Raw genomic sequence first — 23,345 nt, forward strand, 5'->3', positions numbered from 1 at the left:
CAATACTTTCCATTGGATGTTTGCATGGTTATTGGTTACGCATTAAAACCAGATCATTTGGAGGGGAAGATAATACTTCTTTTTTACTAAAGGAGAAGATAATACTTTTGCCAACGCATTCTGGTTATTATTCGGACGTTTCAATAAAATATCATTTCACTAAACAGCTAACTCTTTTATATTGACAAAACTAGCTAACCATCTCTAATGATTCACATTCCATTCTAAAATAGAATAATTTTATAATAGATTTATAATATTTTCCAATGATATTCTGTTTTAGAGTGGAAAATAGAGTAATAAAAAAAAAAAAATGTATTCCATATATAGAGTAAATTTATTTTTTACTTTATCATAGAATGAAAAATAAAGTATCATTGGAGCATTTTTACTCAAAACATTTTAAAGTAAAAAATATAATGGATCGGAAATGTCATAACTCTTATATCGTGTATTTTAAACTTTAGCAATTAAATATGTTAAATGACCGCGTTTAAATCATTACCATATTAGCGCACGTAACATTTTACATATTTTACCTTAAAATAGAGTTTGAAATCAGAAAATATATAATTATACTATATTTATCATTTTATAATGAAATAAAAATCGAGTTTACTTTAAAAATGAAATATAGTTTTATTGTTGTAAATTATTTTATTTTCACTCTAAAATAGAATTGAGTCAGAGTAAAACCTATTCCGTTATGAAGTTACTCAGTTTTACAAGAAAAATTAAAGTTATATGTGCTCTTAAACATGCATTAACTGCCAACAATGGAATGAAGATAATTTATGTTCTAATACCTAAATTATTTGTTATATTATTAAAAAAATGTTTATGAATAACCAAAATTTCACAATGGTAGAAAAAAGCAGTTAATCATATAAAAAGATAAAATTAATTTATTTATCATCAATTAGTTTTAGATTAGATGTTTAAGATAGTTCGAATTTATACGATATCAAGGTTGCTTTTTGAATAAAAAATTTTAGAGTCATTTGGGGGTCACTCTATAAATATTATTACCACAGTTACATATGTTAGTGCATGAGAAAAAAATATTAATGAATAAATATAGTCCCACGATCATAGTTGAAAGTATAGTTAATTAACATGTAAAATATATAAAGTTAGTTTAGTTGTCATGATTAGTTTTATGTTAAAAAATTAAATTTTTACATGCTCTTAAACAAACGGCTAACTATGGAACGAAGATAATTTATGTTCCAATCACTAACTTCTTTGTTATATTATTAAAAGAATATTTATGAATAAACAAAATTTCACAATGGTCGGAAAACAATCAAGTGACTATATAAGAAGATAAAACTAATCAACTTATCATCAGTTAGGTTAGATTACATGTTTAGGATAGTTCAAATTTTTATGATATCAAAATCGCTTTTTCAATAAAAAAAGTTTTTGAGTCGTTTGGTGCTGGGTCACTCATAAATATTATTACCACATTTACATATGTTTGAGCATGAGAAAAAAATATTAACGAATAAATAAAATCTCACAATCGTAGTTGACAGAATAATTAATTAACAAATAAAAATATAAAGTTAATTTAGTTGTCATGATTAGTTTATGTTTTTTCTGGTGTAAATATCAAATTTTATTCCAATTTTATGTGTGACAAAAGTTACATGATATAAAGACAAAATGTGAAAATGTTAAATGTGAAACTAGACCTAAAACAACAACATAGAGGAAGAAAAAGCAACACCAAATGATATAAGGACAATGAAACTAATTTAAACAATGCTAACTAGTTGAAGAGGCACCAAAAGCTTGACAATAGGCAGCATTGCCGCAAAAGCAACTCCAAATGATTGGATTCATATTCTCGCAGCTTTCCAAACGGAGTCACCACAAGCTCAAGACTCGAACCACCACCGGTCATATGAGATAACGAGCCATGTTAGATTCATGTCGCTTCTCGCCCCATAAAACCTTAGAGCGCCTGCTGGCTAGTCCGAAACATCTCTAGAAGTCACACTTGTTTGGCTCGACTTCAGAAAAAAATGCGAACACTGATATGTTCAAATTAACGTTCAAGTTACTCTCTCAAATAAGAGTTTTGATGTAGTACTTGAGGATCGTATCCACAAAGACTTTATCTCTCACACAATAAATTTCAGTTTCAGATTAAGCTAGGCAAACAATATAAAAGCAATAAATAAAAGTAAATAGATCGGGTTGTAAACGATAAGAAGGAAGCACTAGATCTAGGGATTTATCAATGAAGAGATTCAAAACACAAATCAAAGATGCTAGGTCTTTAATACGTTTAATTCTAAAACTCAAATTCAGTTGTAAGATATCTAGCTATCACTGTGAGTCTACATGTTTAATTCTATATTCACACTCTCACATGTAAATACGGAACGAGTGTCGATCGATACACTTTTAGTGTGTCGATCGATACCTTTTCTAAACAAGTGTTGAGCTCATATCAATAATGTTCAACTAAATTTCTAAACCAACTCTCTGTTGCGCCTAGGTATCTAATCCATCAGAGTTCGGGTTCGGTTAATCGATTGCACTCTCGTGCCTCTCAATTGTCTTATGATTCTAGGTTCAAGCAATTAGTCACAGTCTCTTGTTATTTCAACTATTCTAGATCTTAGTATTACAAGCCACCCTTGTATTAATTTATAAACAATCCTAGCAATCTTATCAGATTATCAGTTTAACATTTAGTTCATGAAATCTCTAAATCTAACAAGGGATTTACTCAGACATGAATGCAAAAACAAAAATCATAAATAAAACTAATGGAGTTCCAATTAATCTCTAAAGTAGAATTGATCTTCTCTCAAAACCATAGAGAAAATCTAAAATAAAACAATAGAATAAAGCTTAGCCGTCAACAATGGTTTAGAAAACTATAAAAACTAGATATTAAGTCTACCAAAAGAATTCTCGTAATTTGTGGTGACTTATGGGCCAACATCGGTCGTGATATATACTCGGCCCGTCTTCTGGCATCAGTGTCGTTCGACACCAAGGTATTTGTGCCGACTGACACTCCTTCATATCTTCGACAACTTCTTCTCGTCAGTCAGACATACCACTCTTCAATAAAATGGACATAACTTTACATCTAACCGTTAGATGGATCTCAAAACGGTGGCATTGGAAATCTAAATCAAAGCTCTATCTTGTTTCAGCAGATGGTCTTAATCTCACTGTGGGAAGGCTTCCATCCATAGCTAAACTTATGACGTGTATGTGCAGTACATGCATCTCAAAAAGCTAAAAAATCTCCAAAGTTCTCCAAAACGTACCTAAACGTGAAAATACTCTAAAATAAACTCAAATCACATATAATAGACTCAATAAAATCCATGATATATCAAGCACACAGAGAAGAGGGTGCGGCTAGGCTTGCAGTTTTATGTTGAAAGTATAATAGCTCAAATTTAGTTATAAGATTATATTCTTATCGTTTATATAGTTTATGCAAAGTTGGCGATAAGAAAAGGTCGAAGTTTATCCATTTTCTGGATATGTAAATTTTTATATTAAGAAAATGCATTCTCTATAATAGTTATTTTTAAGTTAATTTTTATAAAAAGAGTTCATAATGAAGAAAATGATCAAAATATGTTTTATTAAAGAGTGAATATACATTTATATTTCTAGAGTTAACTAATCCATAATTATAGTTTAGAGTTAAGGGGTGAGGTTTTGGGGATGAAGTTTAAAACTTAAAAAAAAAAGCAATATAAAAAAACTTTTTTTGTAAAAATAGTTTCAAAAAGCAGTTTCGAATTTCAAAAAGAAAATAAGAAAAGCAAAAAAAATTGAAAAAAATATTTGAACAATAGTTTTAGAAAGAGAAAAATTATTAAAAAGTTCAAAATTGAAAACATAAAATTCGAAACTATAAATTTTATTTATTTATTTATATTTATATACCTATAAAACAAGAAAAATAATAATTTTTTAATGAAATTTCATTTGGTCTTTTTTCTGTCATAAAATTTTTTGGCGACAAATTTTGTAAAAAAGGCGAGAATTGCCCTATTAAAAACAAATATCATTAAATGAAACTGAAGTTAGGAAACAAATAATAAAGAATTTGAATTACTAGAAAAAGTTACACCCATCTTGTTATGATTTGTTCATTTCTTTTTCTGATTGTCCAACTTTCAGTCTCTCTTATTATCCGATGGACTATATACAGACGGGCGTGTAGAAAACTCGTTGGATGGTTCCTTTAACGTTGACAGGCACTTTTTGCAATTATGACTCTTCAAAAGAAACTAATAAGCATACCTAATCATTAATCTTACGTGTCGAGAAAGAGCATCATCTCTTTACCAATTACAATTTTGAGATTATTGTTCTCATTATACCGACTATCTAATATCTACAGTTTCATCCTTTTAAAGTGTGTGTGTTTGGTTGGTAATGATATGGATTTCACATTTTCATATGCGTTTTAAAAGTTCAGTTATTTGAAAGATATATATTTCGAATAATTTGGAAATATTGGTTTGATTAGTAATCCATTATCGCCGTACAAAATTTACAATTTTAATAGTTATCAGAAATACAATAATGGAAACTAGCATTGTGGAAAACAATATTAACTGTTCGGTTATATCTAAAGCTTAGAATGTCTATTTATTTTCATCTTTTTATATATGCTTTATTTTTTATATATGCTTTATATAATATTTCCTTGATTCATGTTTTGGTTAAAAACACAAGAATTAAAATATATTTTTTCCTAAAAAGTAATATTAAAAATATAAACTAATTTTAATATAAAAAATCAAAAATCATATATTTTAAAACATCAAAAACTCTTCACCGATTGGCTTGAAGGCTGTTGGAACTTTTACATATCTCACAGTCCATAAAGTTAATTTTAAGCTAATGATACTTTGGCTTTCCGTATTTTTTTCAAAGCCTTCTAAAGTTTTCAACTGTCGACTGTTTCAATTTTATTCTTTAAGATGTGTGTTATTTCTAAAGCCTCTAAACGAGACTTTTAGATCTATTAGGGATTAACCCGGGCTACGCCCGGGATTTTTATTTTTATTTTTAATTTAAGTTGTTAAATTATTTATATTTAGGTTATGATATATGTTTATATAAATATTAATATGCATGTCATAATTAAAATTTATGTTTAAATTTTAACACATTAAGTTAACATATTTTTTACTATTTAAATATTTTTTGGAATTTTATTGGCTATCCAATTATCATATTTAGCAAAACTATATGTTGAGTGTTGGAATAAATGTTTTAGATATTTAATCAAACTGCAGAGTATTTTCGGATCGACCACATGCTCAACAATCGATCGATTTGTAAAAAGATGCTCGATCTCCTTAGCCATGTAAGTACAATTTTAGCAAAAATATCTTTGATTTTTAAATATTAAGTATATAACTATTCTTTTGAATATCGTGTTTTTGAATTGTATTTTCTGATTAAATCATTGTATTATAATGTTTATGTAAATATTTTTTTGTGATGTTTGAATTTGTGTTGTTCGTATACTTAACCTAGATGATATTGATGTTTAACAATTAATTATTTTCTGGTAATAGAAAATAATGATATATCAAAATGTATCTAATACTTATTTAATGATAGTATAATGTAAATTACATCCATTATTTGAAAATACCATTTGTTGTTTTTATTTTATTTTTAAATCAGAAATTATTTTTATTTAAAAACATTATTCATATATAATATAATAGTTTAAGTTTGGAAGATTTATATATATATATATATAAATTATTTATATTTTTTAAAAAAATAATTTAAGATATTATATATTGAGTAACCGAATAAAAGCTGAATTTCTTATCTTGTAATCAAATATTTATATTTTTGTCTTCATGTTATACTCACCAATCCATCATTGATATCTATAACTCAGTATGTTTAAAAAAAATTAGTTTTAAGTAATAAACAAATTTAATAAATTAAATTCATCACCTATAATGTTCTGTAAACTATATTTGAAAACTCTCTAAAATTGTATTTTAAGCATAATATTACTATTATTTAATTTAAGTTATTTTAAGCATAATATATGCTAAACCAACTTAAATTATATTTACAATAGGACCATCCTAAACCGGTTAATAAACCAAAAACAATACTAAACTAACATGAACCAATACCTGATTCGTCGAGAAAGGAAGTGTTTCGGGATAAACGCTTGAATGATTATTAACAGTAATGGTTTGATCATGAAAGAGTTAGTATGAATATTAACAATAAAATTATGGATTAGATTAATTTAAATTTGTAAGAATACCTTTGAGTCTATGAAAAGCAATTTAATTACCATGAATAAGTTTGCTTTTGGAAGTTGCGGGTTTCCCAACAATGAATCCATCAAACAAAAAGTTCGTTGTTATAAAAAATCTCCTTTAAGGTCATTAAAGGTTTTTGGGACGGCAAGAGTTAATGTTGGAACCATTTTTTTGCTCGAGTGCTTTGAAGTTTTCCTTGATAGTGTGAGGTTGATGTTGATGGAATAATGAGTTTTATAGGGACTTTCTTGATGTAAAACTATACATTTTTTTTTTGTTTAATGTGGTATTTCCATTTTTATGTAGTTTACGACAATTTTAAGATAGATGTACATTTTAAGATAGATGTTTAAATCTTAATGTACTTTTTCTATTTTTTTAAATGTTTATTTCCATTTCTTATATTTTTATTTACATAATATCTATATTTTATATTTTAAAATAGATATTTAAATCTTAATGTACATTTTCCATTTTTTTAAATTGTGTATTTACTTATATTATATATTTTACATTTTAAGATAGATGTTTAGTGCTTCATGAACTTTTTCCATTTTTTAAAAAAATTGTGTATTTACTTATTATTATATATATAATTCATATATTATATATTTACATTATTTACTTATTATTTATTTTCCTGTATATGTATTTCCATTTCTTGTACTTGTTATTTACTTAATGTCTCTATTTTATATTTTAAGATAGATGTTTAAATTTTAATGTATGTTTTCCATTTTTTTAAATTGTATATTTCCATTTGTTATACTTTCTATTTACGTAATATATATTTTAAATTTTAAGATATATTTTGAAATCTTAATTTAATGTTCCATTTTTTAAATTGGGGATTTACTTATATTATATATTTACTTAATATTTATTTTTCTTTATATTGTGTATTTCTATTTCTTATACTTTCTATTTACTAAAAAATTTATAATTTTGGATAGATTTACATTTTAAGATATATGTTTAAATACTAATGTAATTTTTCCATTTTTTCAAATTGTGTATTTCCTTTTCTTATACTTTCTATTTGCATAATATCTATATTTTACATTTTAAGATAGATGTTTAAATCTTAGTATACTTTTCCATTGTTTTTAAGTTGTGTATTTCTGTTTCTTATACTTTCTATTTACTTAATATCTATATTTTACATTTTAAGATAGATGTTTAATATTTAATGTACTCTTTCCATTTTTTTTAAATTGTGCATTTACTTATTATTGTATATATAATTCGTATATTAATATATTTATAATGTTTAATTATTATTTATTTTTCTATATATTGAGTATTTCTCTTTCTTATACTTTATATTTAGTTAATATCTATATTTTATATTTAAGTCTTAATGTATTTTTCTATTTTTAATGTAAAACGGTAATATTTAATAGAAGAACTTGGACAAATAGTCAAATAGTTATATTTATGTTTTTTTTTGTTTTTTTATAAAATGGTAATGTTACATTATGGAGATAAGCCGTTTTTTCTATTTTTCTAGTGTAAAATGGTAATCTTACATATGTTTAATGTAGTATTTTTATTTTTTATGTTGTATGTTTACATATTATTTATTATTTTCAAAATTATAAATAATGTTTTTTTTACAAAATAGTAATGTTACATTATGGAGATAAGTCGTCTTTTTTTAGTGAAAAATGATAATCTTACATATGTTTAATGTAGTTTTTTTCATTTTTTATGTTGTATGTTTACATATTATTTTTTTTAAATAAAAATGTAAAATGGTAATCGTACATATGTTTAATGTAGTATTTGCATTTTTTATGTTGTATGTTTACATATATTTATTATTTTCCAAATTATGTATAATGTTTTTTGTTTTTTATAAAACAGTAATGTTACATTATGGAGATAAGCCGTCTTTTTTCAAGTGAAAAATGATAATCTTACATATGTTTAATGTAGTTTTTCCATTTTTTTATGCTGTATGTTTACATATTATTTATAATTTTCGAAAATTAGTAATATTAAAATGTAAAACTATATTTTATGCCACGTGTCATCTTTCGGGAGAAGTTTTTTTTGCTGATGTGGACGCTCTATGGAGCCTCAAAAGGTCCCTTTTATTAGTAAGGATTTCTTTATTTTAAGGTTTTATTTTTTAACAAATTGAACACTTGAACATAGTAAAACATTTAACAAAATTATAACAAATCCAATAAAAATCAAGATAAATCTAGATAATTTTATTAGTTTTTTGTTATTAACCAATAAAAATTATACATATACAGAGTTTATTTCATTTTAATATCTATCTCATATATTTATTTTCAGAATTTATATGTTTAAATACTTTTATCAGCTTTTGGACATAATACTAAATATATATATATATATTTTATAAGTCACACCTTTTAAAGTTTATTATGCCAATCAAGCTTTTAAAATATTCAAAGTAACAACCACAGTTTTTAAAGTCAAAATCTCTACAGCCAAAATTCTAAAGCCACAACCTAAAGAAAAACCCGTTACCAATTGGAGCTATAAATTATTTTGGACGGATGGAGTAATCTAAAACTAACATAGTGTAAACACTGTCATTTTAACCAATATAATAGCACTGGACGAAACATGGAATATAGACGATTTTATAAATATTTTCTATATTTTTTCTTCACTACATTTCTTATAACTTGAGCTCTAAGAGCATCTTCAATGCAATACTCCATTTTTTGCACTATAATGATTCAACACCAAAATGAAGTTCAATTTTACTCCAATGTATTTTTCCATTTTTTACACCAAAAAAAAAATTTTAGAATGATCCTACTTTTTTTTGTCATCAATGAACCTACTTTTATTTAATTAATAATTGATACTAATACTTTCTACTTATGAAAATTATCAATTAACTCTAGCTATCTATATTTACAGAACTTCCATAAAAATAATTCATTTAAATTAAACATTTATTATTAAAAACTACAATAATATATATAAGATATCATATTTTGGTTCAATAATGAGCATTGAAATATTTTTCACAAATGGTAAATTGGTTCATTTTATAATGAATAATGAGCTTCTTTATTTTTTATTTACCTAAATTGAAGAATCTTTTTTTTTAATATCGGTCATTTTCATCGTTTGATTTGTCATGGATAAGAGCCGGTCCCGAGTGTGAAAGTAGTCAGAAAATTGGTTAAAGTAATACCAAGTTAGTCCAAGCCTTGGCTTGCAATGCAAATCAATAAATAAATTATGGAAAGGGTACTAGTTCGGTGGGACGTAATTTCCATGAAAGATTTTGTGGTTCCACTAAATAACAAAGAATTATCAGGTTAGCGATCGATGCCAATTTCGTATTAACGTTTGTTTATTCACTACAAAATCGTTTTTCTCTTATATTTTTCTTCCCACGCCAACAAAAAACCAAAAATAACTATAAACAAAGAGACTGAATTACACATATCCAATTCCAAATTATAAAGAAAAAAACTAATCAATAATATATTTCATGAAAATGTATCTTTTTCTTTTTGCTGCTGAATGTCAACTTCGACATCAATGATCAATCCACTAATGAAATAAATTAATGCGACAAACAAGAAAAACTCAAAAGGAACTCATAGATATCTAATATTAGGACATATTCTCGCACTTATGTACATCATATCAAAAAACTTTATACTTCATGTAAACTATAGTACAGATTGATACAAGTCCTGCATGGCTGCATGCATATATAATAATTATAGATCATTTGAAAGATAATTAAGGTTATTCACAAATACATCTCGGTATTCCGAATTCGAGTCGTCCATGTAAATTACCACGAGTAACAAAAGTTAACTTTAAAACACACATAACACAAACACAAAATCATTGAATTTGTTATTGGTCGTGATTTATGAGCAAGTATACGTCTATTGATCGAGACTCTCCTCTCGCATCACCTGCTATTAAATGTCGATGGGTTACAGCCCGCACCGTCACAGCCTCTTTAAGGCTCCGAATGGTAACAGCGGGTTGGGCGGTGCGGGACAAGCGGATTGATTAGTGCGGTGCGGTTTAAGAGCGGTTTGTGTTAGAAAAACGCATATTGTGGGACAAGTGCGGTTCATCTAATAGAAGCGGTTTAAGAAATATGTGAATGGTGACCAAAATAATAAAAAGTGCGGGACAAATGTTTGAATGGTGTTTAACTGCGGTTTGTATAAGAGAAATTTAATAAAATTAATTAAATTTATTATTTAAAATAGAAAACGTAAAAGTTTATATCAAAATGCTTGAATGGTGTTTATAAACTAAATAGTACTGAATATATAAAATAAAATTCTATTTGACAATAAAGTATTTTACATTTTTTATAAAGTACAAATAAATTACAATAAAAAAATAAGTTTATTTTATTGATTTTCCCATAGCATATTTGCAATATTATCTCTTATTTGCGTCATATGTCCTCCATCTGTCATTTCAATTGTTTATACATCATCTAAATCGGTATGAAAATCAGTCTCTGCTTGTGTATTGAATCCTCCTGTTTCTGCCATAACTTCAGCAAAATCTGCATCTGAAAAGTTTGAAATCTTTATAAAATTATGCAATCCCATTGTAGCCATGACCACTCTCTGCTGTATGTTGATACTATATCTTGGAAAATCACAAAGAATCCTCCATTTTTTCTTCCAAACTCCAAAAGTTCTCTCGATAACTGAACGTAGAGACGCATGATATCGATTAAATAATTCTTCTTTATTCCGTGGAGCAGGACCATAGTTGAACTGTGACATATGATATCTGACAACGTTGTTTCGGGATGACTTATATGGAGCCAAAAATCCTTGCCTATTTGGATAACCCGAGTCAACGACATAATACTTTTCCATTGGAGGCAAAGGAAATTCAGGATCGCTTTCTTGTGCTATTGTGAGAACGGCTGTATCATGACAAGATCCCGGTGCTCCATTCCATATATATGTGAATAGCATATTCAGATCACAAATTGCCATAATATTCAACGATGCATTATCGTGTCGATTCCAGTACATTCCTTGTAATTCTGGTGGTACTTTTACGCAAACATGAGTCCCATCCATAGCTCCAACAAATCCACTAAAAAATGGATAATATTTTGGATGTACTTGAAGTCTTTCAGGAATTCGGTATAGTTCTTGTCTTGTTGGAGTTCTGATATAATCGCATGCAAGTAATTCCGTCGCTTTAAGAACTTCTTTAAATTTTCTTTTCACAGTCTCTTGATTTCGTCCAAATCTCAACCCAACATCTCTTTGAACTTCATTGTGCCCGCATATACGCAAAAATATAGCCACACTTTCTTCAATGCTTACATTTGAAGTTGGTTTCAGACCATAATTCGTTTGTAGCATGTTACATAGTGTTCGGAAACATGGTAGCGACATTCGTAGGAGTTGAAGACAAGCAGCATCATCTTCTTGAAGTCGAGACCACATATTTCTCCACCCTAAACCTCCGTCTGTCCGGGCAGGTGCTCTATGAAAATATCGATCATAATAACTCAAAGTTGGTTGAATTATTAACTCCTCAAATTGCTCATTTTCTAAATTCCACAACTCAATTCTCTCTTCGTAAGATAGTGTCTGGATGTTTTGTGAACGCAACTGACAGATTCGAAATGCCTGCAAATTAATAAACATAAAATTTATTTTATTAGATATATAAAAATAGTAATAATGCATTAACACACCAAAATAATATATAAATATTTTAGAAAATTAGAATATCACAATCCATTAACACAAGAAAGTAATATAAAAGTATTTTAAAACATATGAAAACCTATAACACACAATAAAAATAATAACATTATATCATAATATATAAACATGACAATCAGATCGCTACTCTTCGTCTCCTGAACCACTTTGATTCTCTTCATTAGGTTCTTCTGTAGTTCTCCAAATATTGAATAGACCTCCACGTCTCGGTCTTTGTGATGTGTTTCCTGGTTCAAAATAATTAGTGAAACCGATACTAGTTGATGGTGATTGGTGGACCTTTGGTGAAGAATCTATACTTGCACCTTCCGAATAATTTCGTTGTGTATTCAGTGGACTTCCACCTTGATTTCCAACTGTAAATCCGTAGTGAACATTTGTTGGTGTTGTTCCAGAAGAGCCGGCTTGCTGAACATTTGATGGTTGCTGACCATGATAAAAATTCTGTGGAATGTTCCATTGTTGAGGATATGGTGGCGTACTCCATTGTTGAGCATTTGGAGGTGTGTTCCAACTTGGACCATTTGGAGATACACCCCATGGTTGAGCGTTTGGTGATGTCCCCCAATATTGAACATTTGGTGGTGTTCCCCAGTGTCGCATATTTGGTGGTGTTCCCCAGTGTTGCACATTTGGAGGTGTACCCCATTGTTGTGTAGTCGGTGGTGCACCCAAGTTTTGAAAATTGTTTCCTCTTGAACAATTACCCACTGAAGATGGACTACCAGATGATAAACCTCCAGAATGTGGACTCCCAAATAACTGTCCAGAGCCCAATTGTTTTGGCACATCTTCATTATTTCGTGATACACCAGTCATAGCTTCTAGTAGTTGCAATTTATCTTCGTCATTGCTTCGAGCTATATCAATGAAATACTTTCGCCAAAAAACCAGTTCTTTAAGTGCGTTAATGCAAGCCCAGTAAAATTTAGTGAATTTGGGAAGTTCCAAAGCAAGAAATATTTGTTCTGCTTTTTTGAATTCATCGTAATCATCCTTATCAAAAGCACCTGGGCATAGCTGTTGTAGACTTTGTCGTTGAAATTCTTTATATCCATTAATGGTGTCTTGTATTGTAGTCTCGAATGATTGTCTTCTTCGATGACCTCTTGAAGTACTTCCAACATTAGTTCCTGAGTTTCTAGCAGACGTTTGAGAAGTGCTTCCACGTCCTCCAGTTCTTTCTGAACGACCTCCACGTCTTGTACGTTCTTCACCTCTTCGAGAAGGAAGCCGAGTTGACTCTTGAGTATATTCGTGCGAAGGAAGTGTATCGGCATTGAGGTTAACACGATATATTTCTTCATTTTCTTGGGTTTGAGGAACATTATGTTGAGGTATGTCATCACCATCATTGTCTGAAAAATCAAACAAGTCATCTTCCTCTATTCCTTCAGTCAATATTTGTTGTCTTCGTTGGCGTGACGACTGTTGAGGTTGCGAATAAACATCGTGTAGCACAAAACATCGAACCATCACATCCCAAAACGGTGGTGGTTGTCTTTTAAAAGATCTTGTTATTTTGCATCCCTAATAAAATTTGAACATATATAATAATCATAAATGTGTTGGTTATATTTGTTATATTATTTAGTTAATACAACCATAAATATTATTACCGATTCACGGGCCTCCCACCATTCATCTGATGCATAAATCATCGACGTTTCCGGATTAACCGTTATTCCAGTAGAAGTCATTAGAAACTTCCACTTCTTATATGCTTTTTTGAAATCATCAAGTTTGTTTTTGAAAAATGCATAATTTATATTCAAATTAAATGCACGGTTGAAATTGTCGACCATGTGCTCTCTACCAAGAACCGTAGGATCTTTAAGAGTATAATCGTTCATAGAAATTGCTTGATCATACAACTCAATCAATGTTTTTTCTTGTTCATAGGTCCACTTAAATCTCGACGCGTTCTACAAAGTAAAAAAAAGAAATTTATAATTTTGACTGATACTATATAATTAAAAAATATACAATAAATATAAAATTAGATTTCTTACTCGTGAAGAAGTTTCGTTATGAACATTTGAATTTCTTTGTCCCACAGGATTTGTGTTTCCATGACGTCTTCCTGACATATCTAGATTTCAAAGATGATTCAAATATTATTAATATAATAGAGTTTCATAATTAATCATATTTTTAATAAAAAAAGAATAAAAGAAAATATAATGTATATATATAATTAAAATATTCAAAACATATATTTATTAAGTTTGCAACACAAATTTTTTTTCTTTCTTAAATCACAAACAGAACAAAATTTTTATTTAAAACATATTTCAAATACATACTAATATTCAATTTTATTACATGCAGCTTATGATTAACTCTTTAACTTATTTTGGTTGATGTAAAATTAATTACATTAATATATAACAAATAATTTATATACAGAAATAAACTTTCAGTTAACTAACTTACGTATCATTATTAGTTTACGTACTTTTATTATTTCAGGTAACCAACTAATTTATGGAAAAAAAGTTTACATACATTCACAAAATTTTTGGTTAACTAAATAGTAAAATATATATTTATTCATTCAAAAGGGATCCTCGAACAGAAAAAATTATTTTTAAACATTATTCAAGCACATAATCATTATTTAATTTTATTTTTTGCATCTTATAATTAACAAAATAATATTTTACATGGTTACATTAAAGTTAACTTACTTACGTACTTTAGTTAGTTTAGGTACCTTTAATAGTTTCACTGAATAATTTATATGCTTTTAATAGCTTACATAATACAAATTACAAACTAATATTTTCTAGGTAGAAAAAAACATACCTTGTTCTTGTTTGAAAACAAAAAAACGTTTTTGGACCAGAAATGGAAAGAATGCGATTGTATATGAAGTATGATAATTGAAGTGAAGTGTGTGTAACCTGATAACATACTTCTTCTATTTATAGACTAGATTTTTTTTATTTCCTGTTGTATTTAAAATAAAAATCAAAAAAAAATGTCACAAACCACATATAAACCACTCCTTTTGTACGCAAAGTGCGGGACTGAGTGGATAGGGTGCGGTTAATATCTGACAACGGCTTCGAATGGTAACATCCGTCCCGCACCGCACCGCACTTAACAGTAACAAAAATCTCTACATATACCATATATCTATATGTTTTTATAACTGTCAGAACCGCACCGCAGTCAAACCGCTTGTCCCGCACCGCTCAATCCGCTGTTACCATTCGGAGCCAACATCACATGCTATGCTATCTTATTTTTTTATTATTTTAATTTCAGAAAACGCAAAACAAGAAAAGTAAAGTGAATGGTGTCACTTTCTCTCCCGTCCCTTTCTGTTTATGGGACCACAGTTATCACTCAAGGCCTAAAAACTTCATTACGAATATATACTTGATTAGATGTAGACAACATTTATCATATATATCTAGGGACCTTATATATCTATCAAACTACTTGCAAGATCATTTATTCATTGTCGACTTCATTTCCTTTTTGTTAAAAAAATGTCATTTTTAAATGGCGTTACTGTCCTCCCATGATTGAATATTATGCATCTTTTATATCGCGTACGTGCCACGTAAATAGATAACAATGCTTTTTTGTCAAAAGATAACAGCGATTCTGCCCAGCTTTTTGGATTTCATAACAAAATTACATAGTTTCAGATTTTCCTTTTATTTGAAAAATGGATGTCACCAAAAAAATAAAAGAAGCCATTGAAGCACCTACAAGAGGAAGAAAAAAACAGCTTATGGATCACTAATCACGCTCTAGTTACACCATATTTACCATTGCATGCTTGGGAAAACGGTGACTGAGCCATAAAGCATTTTGCCTATTGCCATTATTGTGATGAAGCTTTATGGGACCATTTATTTATGTTTTATATCCTTTTCCTGCTACTGAACTGTCGATTTTATTTGTCAAATATGTGACCTTTAAGCTAGCATTTAATTTTGAAATATTTATGTATATAAACAAGTAAACTAATTATATAGATTTGATTTTGTAATAAATGGCATGGTCGAGGAATGTGGTCCTCAAGGCGACACACCATATAATTTTCTCAGCCTTTCCTTTTTGGACCATATAATTTCATGTAAGTTGGACCACTAGTCTCGTATTATCCCCATCTATTCTATCACTTCACTTATTACCTATCGTTTCACAGCATCTTGTTATACGATAACTCCGATAGTTTTCTGTTACCAAATAACTTTCTGTGGATTTAGAAACACGGGCCTCGTGAAGGGCCATTAGATAATACGCGAGATGTATAAGCCCATGAGTGGCCCAATCTAAATTATATTATTGTGGCTTCAATGCATCATCACTTGCCTTATAGAAGGGACGGCTCCGAGGGGCCAAATCTAGATCGAGAACGACGTTTATGGTTTGTGTCGACGCCACCCTGATCATAAACCATAATATAGCCAAATGACTCGTGTATAGGCTCACAATGTCACACTTGTAAGTTGTAATCATGCATGCACCGATGCACGTAAAGTTTGATTGTACTATTAAACTATCAATAGATTTTGATTTATGAAGAATTTATGTTTTAATTAAATATAATACGATTTGTGTCTTGTGATGACTTGATGAGTGGTGCCAACTTATTAAGCTTGAGACAAGATACCGCCCATATCTTTGACACTTGGACTTACATAAACATTTCACTTTCTTTCCTTTTTTTTTCATTCTAGAAGACTTGAAAGTTGAAACAGTAGTGGAAAAGAGAAGAACTTCAAATCCGAATTGTAGGCTTATTTTAAATGGTTTTATCTATTTATTTCTGGTTTATAGGAATATAAACCTTTTTTCTTATCTAAAAATATACATTTAAACATATAAAACTTTTTTTAGTATATTTTTTCTTGATATGAATAAGATTAGTTCGGCTCTACAACATAAATCACTACTATTTGCTTACAACAAATGCACAGACATCCCTTCTAGAAACCGTCGAGATGAACCCCACATAACAAGCAGCACACAATCCATTGTTTTGTTTGCTTGTTTGTTTGGATATACATTATAAATATAATATACTTTTATTAAAGTGCCCAAGAAATCTGATTTTCCAACGTTATCTTCTTTTAGTCTATGATCATATATAAAAAAAGAGAGGATACATATGTTACCCCAACTTATTACGTTCTGTGTGTTGTGTCTTTTGTCATTGGTAGAAGAAAGAAAAACTCAAATTATGAACACGAAGAACAACGTCCTTGTGGACGTGTCACCATTCTTGTTATTCGAAGCATCTGCAGATTCCGAGACTCGTGAAGAAGGTGGCCACGTTGGATATGATGATAAAGATCATGGGAATGATGCTGAGTCAACGAGTCAGGTGACGGGTGGGTCGGCTGATTTTGACTCGGTGGAGATGGAAGAAGAAGAAGAAGAAAAAGAAGAGGAGCTAGTCACGGGAGAGAAGGAAGAGGAACACGAGGAGGAAGAGGTGAATAGTCACGTGAGGTGGCCGGAGAGGAGAGAAAATGAGAGCGGGAGCGTTGATTCGTCTTCCACGAGGAATGATGAGAGGTTGATGAGGAGGAAGATTGAAAAAGATCGAATGTTTTGGGAAGCTTGTTTAGCTTCTTAGTCTGTATGCATCAAATTATTAATTAATGTGTTATTGTATGTTTGAATACCTGTATACTAACAGATATGTGATTTGTCAGCTAATCAATTATGTATTGTAAATTTATATTTATAGAATTATAGTTAGTTTCGCGATCATCACCAATTTAGTACTTGTCCAACATGGTTTGAAAGAGAAAATGAATAGTTAGCTATTCGCTCCGAATTGCTGACCATATTGGGCCATTGAGTAAAATCCATTTAAGTTAAAGCAGTTTCATTCTCAGTTTTTTGAACATTATGTTTCTTTCTTAGAGACTCCCATCAGAAGAAGAAAGAGATCGTATAACCCTTTCCGATCAATCCCAATTCAGGGAAGACGATGATTATGCTCAGAAAAAGAAGCAGAGATGGATTGGAGCGAGTGACCGTAGAAGGAGGAGTACACATTGTCAAACGTTGAGGTGTTGCTAGCTTCACGGTCTGTTACGAATGTTTCACCTAGCATAGTCGAGGGTCGGCGGCCGTGAAGCTTGAGATCAATGAGGACGGTGTTGCTGATGTTCATTTTGAGGCGTTTTAGATGAGTGATATGTGCGTCAGGGAATGGTAGTTCGGGATGGAGATTGGACCTAAGGATGATCCGAAGCTCTCTAAGATGAAAAAAGAGGTGGTTGTTGGTGTAAGGATCTTAAAGAAGTCGACAAGGATTTCTTCCTCGTCGTCGTCAAGATCTTGGATCATCAGGTTCGTTTATCTTCCCCTTTTAGCTTATGTATCTTCGTTTAGTTGATTGAGACTTGGCATGTGCTCTACCAGGTAGTGTAATATGATGATGAAAGAGCTTAAGTAAGAAGAAGGCAAGTGATTTGTACTTTGGTAAGTTGTGTAGATGTTGAACATTCATATAGAATCTTTGTGCTGATACAATCTGTCTTGTATAAATTTTGTTTCAGGGATCGTTGTCTTGTACTTTTCCGATAGAGAACCAGATTATTAAAATGTTCTCTTTGTGGCTCAGTTTCTAGACGTTGCATCAGATGTTCCTGCATTGGCTGAGTGCGTACGTCTTCAGTCTCATGTCCCCGAGGGCTATGAGTTGCTCATCGACTCCATGGCCAACACTTATTGAATATTCCTTAATATGTTGTATGTATTTATATTCCTTAATATGTTGTATGTATTTATATTCAGTTCTCTCTTTCGGGGTTTGTCAAACGGTTAAGGAAAAAAAGTTAATGTATTGAGTGATAGTCTCTGTGTTCAAGTTCCTGTCTAGCAAAACGATTGTTCTAAAGCCGGTAAAGTTATTTTCTTTTGAAAAATATAAAATCTAATATAAACAAAATTGGAGATGCGGGGGATCAAACCCCGTGCCTCTCGCATGCAAAGCGAGCGCTCTACCATTTGAGCTACATCCCCACTTGCAAACTTATTATAATGCTCGTCATTTATAGAAATAAATTATGAGAAGTATTATGTAAACTGGACTGGGCTGAATTTTAATTCAACTAAAAAGGCCCAAAATTGAAATGTTGGACGATTGCTTCTGAAGGCAGAAAACGACAAATTAAGAGGGACAAAGCAAAAGATATACTTTTGTCGTTTTCTTCCACTTTTGGAAATTTATTCCCAAAACATATAAAATTAATAGTGGGAAAGACTTTAGTTAAAGCTCGTTTAAGCACACATTATTAGTCTGTCCATATGCGTATGAAAAAAGAATTAAAGCACAAAAAATGATCTTATTTGTAATTCTCCCATTTCCATATAATTGTACTTGTAATCTCCACCGAATAGTAGGAGAGTAAATTTATTTAAAGTAAATTCACTAATAAATATCTGTGTAGAGTTACGTAGGCAAGACTATTAATGTTTCCTCCACGGCTTGATTAATTGAGTTCAAAATTTTCCATCGCAAGAAAATAAATAATTGACTGTACTTTAATTTTTATTTAGAATCAATATAATGGAAAAAACAAAAGCAAGGAGTGGAAAATGGAGGGCACACGTATGGAAAAGACAAAATAGATGACGACAAAACTAAGAAAGCCCTCAAATGGACACGCGAATCATATACCTTAGCGTGTTCTCCTTTTATTCTCCTTTTCATTTTTTTTATTTAGTTGCGTTTGCGTCCATTATTATTTTCATCTTTTTTTTTTTTTTTTTTTTTTTTTTTTGCTAAATTGTAAATATCATTAATCAAAATGAAAGTTTTGGTTACAAATTAAATCGCAACCAGATTCTGCTCGAAAGCCATTCTGAATCTTAGGGACCGCAAAAAGTTTAAAAAAACCCCTAAGACACAAAAAAATTAACTCAAAGCTTGCCAACAATGGTGGACTCTGAAGTTAATAAACATTATAGGACAAGACACATCAAAATAAACTCCCCACCCAAGCGCTTCTTGACTACTAGACTACTAGAGTAACCAGACCATCAAGAGAATAGCTAGAGGCAAGTTCAGTCAAGCTCTCACCGAAGTGGCTCAAGCAGGCATCGACAGAGACGGCTGGCTTCCGCTCCGGAGCTCCACTAGAGGAGGAAGAAGCTGACAAACAAGCCCAAGCTAGCGCAGCAGACGAAGAAAATGTAGACCTGAGTCAACACCGCTGGAAGTGAAAGCACAAGTTACGGTCAAGCGCAGCCGGTAAATAAAGCTCCCCATCCGGCTACACGACACAAAGGATGCGGCGGCGACAGCAAGTGAACGAAGAAGTTATCTGCCGGAGCTTGGGAGAAGGGGAATGAAGTACTGAAGGAGAAGTAAAACTCCTTGAAAAACAAGCGACCGAAGAGAGTAGAGAAAGCTCATCTTTGAAAGCAGGTGACGCCATCAGAGGGGTTGTCCTCAAAACCTCAGGAGTCGGCATCGAGAGCAGCAAGGAGAGCCAATCGAACTCTGAAAGGCACGCTATGGTTGACGTGTCTCATGACCTAAGGAACAGAGGTCCTCTGAGCGGTGAGCCTTAGCACCGCTGTTACTCCAAAGTGGAGAGGAGAAGCTCTGACGAGACCTTGAAAAACGAGTCCTGCTAGACGCACGGGTACAGGCCAACGACGAAAGCAAAGGCGGAGGCAGCGACGCTTCACCATCTCTCTGGCGAAGGCAAGATCAGATCTGACCCAGATCTGCTCCGATTGAAAGCAGAAACCGAACATCGAAGGCTCCTTAAGCTCCCTGAGAACTCCTCTCCTCGCTGGTGCTCCAGAGAGGTCACACACTCATGCGACACTCGATTAGATCCACCGAGATTCTGGTAAAAATCCAGCAACACCACACAAGAAGGAGAAGGGTAAGACAAAGAGCCTAAAGGAGAAGGCTAGAACGCATGACGGACTGGGGTGGCGACCGGAGCAGGAGAGCTACCGGTCACCGGAAGAAAAAAATATGGCGGCTGATTTAGGGTTTGTGGAGGCTGAGGGGAGAGACTCTAGAGAGAAAACAGTTTCTCTCTCTCTCTCTTGAAAATGATTAAAAATGTTATTTTCATCTTGGTTCATACCTTACCATAAATATCAACTTATGTGTTCATTGAAAAGATTGTTTGATCCTGTGGACATTTTCATTCACATTACAACAAATACAATTCGTTATATCTTTTCTTAGAGCTTTGCTGAAAATCGACGGTCCAAGTTGTATTAGTACACGCTTTAGGTGTCTATCAACACATGTAATACATGTTTGTATCGGGATAAAACAACGGGCTGAGATCTACTGTTTTGGTCCCATTCCCATCATCGAGGGAGATTCATGGTTTCTTGCTTTGTCAAATCCGAAAGATACACCAAAAAGCAAAGATGTAGTAACATGATCTAACTCGTAAATCTACAGACACTATTGAGAAAACAAAACATGTATATTAACGTTGTTAGTTGAGGTTCACCATTCTCTTTTACTGCGGAGCCATCAAAGCTAGTACTGTTCGCCATTCTCTTTTGTTTAACTTCTTGCCTACCCTATCCTTTAATTCATTAATAGATTATTATTGTAAGTGTTAACATATTGTTTAAATGTGGTTTCATGAGAACGCCTAACTAAATGCATTGAATTCATCCAAAAGGGTCGTAAGAAGGTTTTGACTATTTGTCAAAGACTCAAAGTTATAAGCCCGTGCCGGTCACGCGCTTTTCCACATCACGACAAAATCCTAAGCCCACTCCCACGTTTCACCTAATGGGCCCTATTTAGAAAAAGAACAACCAAAGAATTTAGAGGGGCCGATACATTTATTTTCTAAGATATATATATATATATATTATTTTTTTTTGGTAATCTTCCAAGATATATTTTTGTTTTATTGCAATGGGGAATTTAAAAGGATTTGTTTAGAACATGACAAAATTACAAATGAAAATTTTACAAACTAAGAAATCTAATAATATTTTTTTTCTGTTCAATAAATTGTAAAAAAAGACGATTAACAAATAGATAAAACGATGAAAACTCAGTAGACGGATTTTTATAGTCAATGAGTGTAGTTTTCACCAAAATATTGTGGTTTATTTAATAAAAAACCTACTTACAAAATGACATTGTCTGTTTTTGCCAAATAAAATAAAATAGCTAAAACTAATTTTGTACGCACATATTCCACAATTAATGCTTTTGTAAATTTTAAAAGCGACATATGATAATTTTACTCGTACGCTCAATTATTATCGTATAAATTTATGTTTTGTAAAAGAAAAATAAAAAAGAAACTTTTTACCAAATATAAAAAAAAACTGAAATGAGCAAAATTCCAACGTTGAAAGGCTTTAGGTCCATGACTCGAAAGGCATGATGTCATACGCCCAAAACGGAACACGTTTCGTCAGTAGTGGCAATACTCGTAATCTTGCAGACCGGACGAGGGCATTCTCGGAGTTTCAAAGCTGGGTTTTTAATAACCAAAAGAAAACAACACCACCCTTTTGTCGCCACATGCCATGGCGTTGGTCGCACGCTGTATAGTGTTTATTTGTTTTTTGTCACCTTCCTTTCTAACTAATTTTATATTTTATTACTAACCATTTGCATTCACATTTTTATAATAATTTAAAAGAACTAAAAACCAAAACAACCTCTCTCTGTCTTTCGGCCTATCATAAGTCATCAAATTTAAAACAAGATCCTAATGTTTTTTTTGTTAATAAGATCCAAAACTATATGAATTTTTCTGTATCTACATTACCATACTTTATATATATAATTTTGGACATCCCATACTTAATCTATAATATATCATTAGATGATGAATGATGTTTTGATGGAACTTGTATTTTCTCACTTTTGTTTTTATCTTAGCTCGAATATAGCTAGCAAATTGTCTTTTTATAAGTGATTATGATAGAAAATAATTAATAAAATTTAGGAAAGCTTGGAAGGTAATAGAAAAGTAACTAGTATTCTTGTGAACATACTATAGATATGCAAAATGATTGTAGAACAATTGGAATACCAGAAAATGACAAAAACAATTAAATTTTCTTAAAAACATACTTAGACACATAATCTATCTGCCAACTCAGAAGAGGGAGTAGGGATTATTGATGAAAATACTAATCAATAATGAAGTACTAGTAGCAGAATTTCACAATTAAACATGAAAAAAATTGAAAATGAATTGTCGGAAGCTAGTTAAACATTTTCTGTTAGTATTATTATAACACAAGTAAGGTGAAATAAAAGAAAAGGGAGGTGGTCAAAAGGAGCACTCATGAGGGAGCGTGTCAGGACTGG

At 30.9% G+C, this 23,345-nt stretch overlaps 3 protein-coding genes and 1 non-coding gene across 5 annotated transcripts; 1 reads left to right on the forward strand and 3 right to left on the reverse strand.

Moving 5' to 3' along the window:
- Nucleotides 1-9,909: 9,909 nt before the first annotated feature.
- Nucleotides 9,910-12,054, reverse strand: LOC103842357 (protein ALP1-like). Its single transcript, XM_033280441.1, has one exon. The coding sequence runs from the start codon at nt 11,993-11,995 to the stop codon at nt 10,760-10,762; it is 1,236 nt and encodes a 411-aa protein (XP_033136332.1). The 5' UTR covers nt 11,996-12,054; the 3' UTR covers nt 9,910-10,759.
- Nucleotides 12,032-14,996, reverse strand: LOC103842105. Of its 2 annotated transcripts, XM_033280438.1 has the most exons (4): nt 14,843-14,935; nt 14,047-14,126; nt 13,654-13,959; nt 12,032-13,564 (listed from the first exon to the last, which is right to left on the reverse strand). In XM_033280438.1, exons 2-4 carry the CDS (start codon nt 14,122-14,124, stop codon nt 12,158-12,160), a joined length of 1,791 nt encoding a protein of 596 aa, XP_033136329.1. In that variant the 5' UTR covers nt 14,125-14,126; nt 14,843-14,935; the 3' UTR covers nt 12,032-12,157. The 2 variants fall into 2 exon arrangements, with proteins under 2 accessions (XP_033136329.1, XP_033136330.1); XM_033280439.1 differs by having other exon boundaries at nt 14,047-14,996.
- A 1,645-nt stretch (nt 14,997-16,641) lies between these two features.
- LOC103842106 (histone chaperone ASF1) lies at nt 16,642-17,776 on the forward strand. The gene has a single exon (XM_009118720.3). The coding sequence runs from the start codon at nt 17,169-17,171 to the stop codon at nt 17,637-17,639; it is 471 nt and encodes a 156-aa protein (XP_009116968.1). The 5' UTR covers nt 16,642-17,168; the 3' UTR covers nt 17,640-17,776.
- A 1,190-nt stretch (nt 17,777-18,966) lies between these two features.
- On the reverse strand, nt 18,967-19,039 carry TRNAA-UGC. The gene has a single exon. It is a non-coding gene; the product is annotated as a tRNA-Ala (tRNA).
- Nucleotides 19,040-23,345: the final 4,306 nt, after the last annotated feature.

This window comes from Brassica rapa, chromosome A09 (genome assembly GCF_000309985.2).
Source record: "Brassica rapa cultivar Chiifu-401-42 chromosome A09, CAAS_Brap_v3.01, whole genome shotgun sequence".
NCBI lineage: Eukaryota > Viridiplantae > Streptophyta > Magnoliopsida > Brassicales > Brassicaceae > Brassica > Brassica rapa.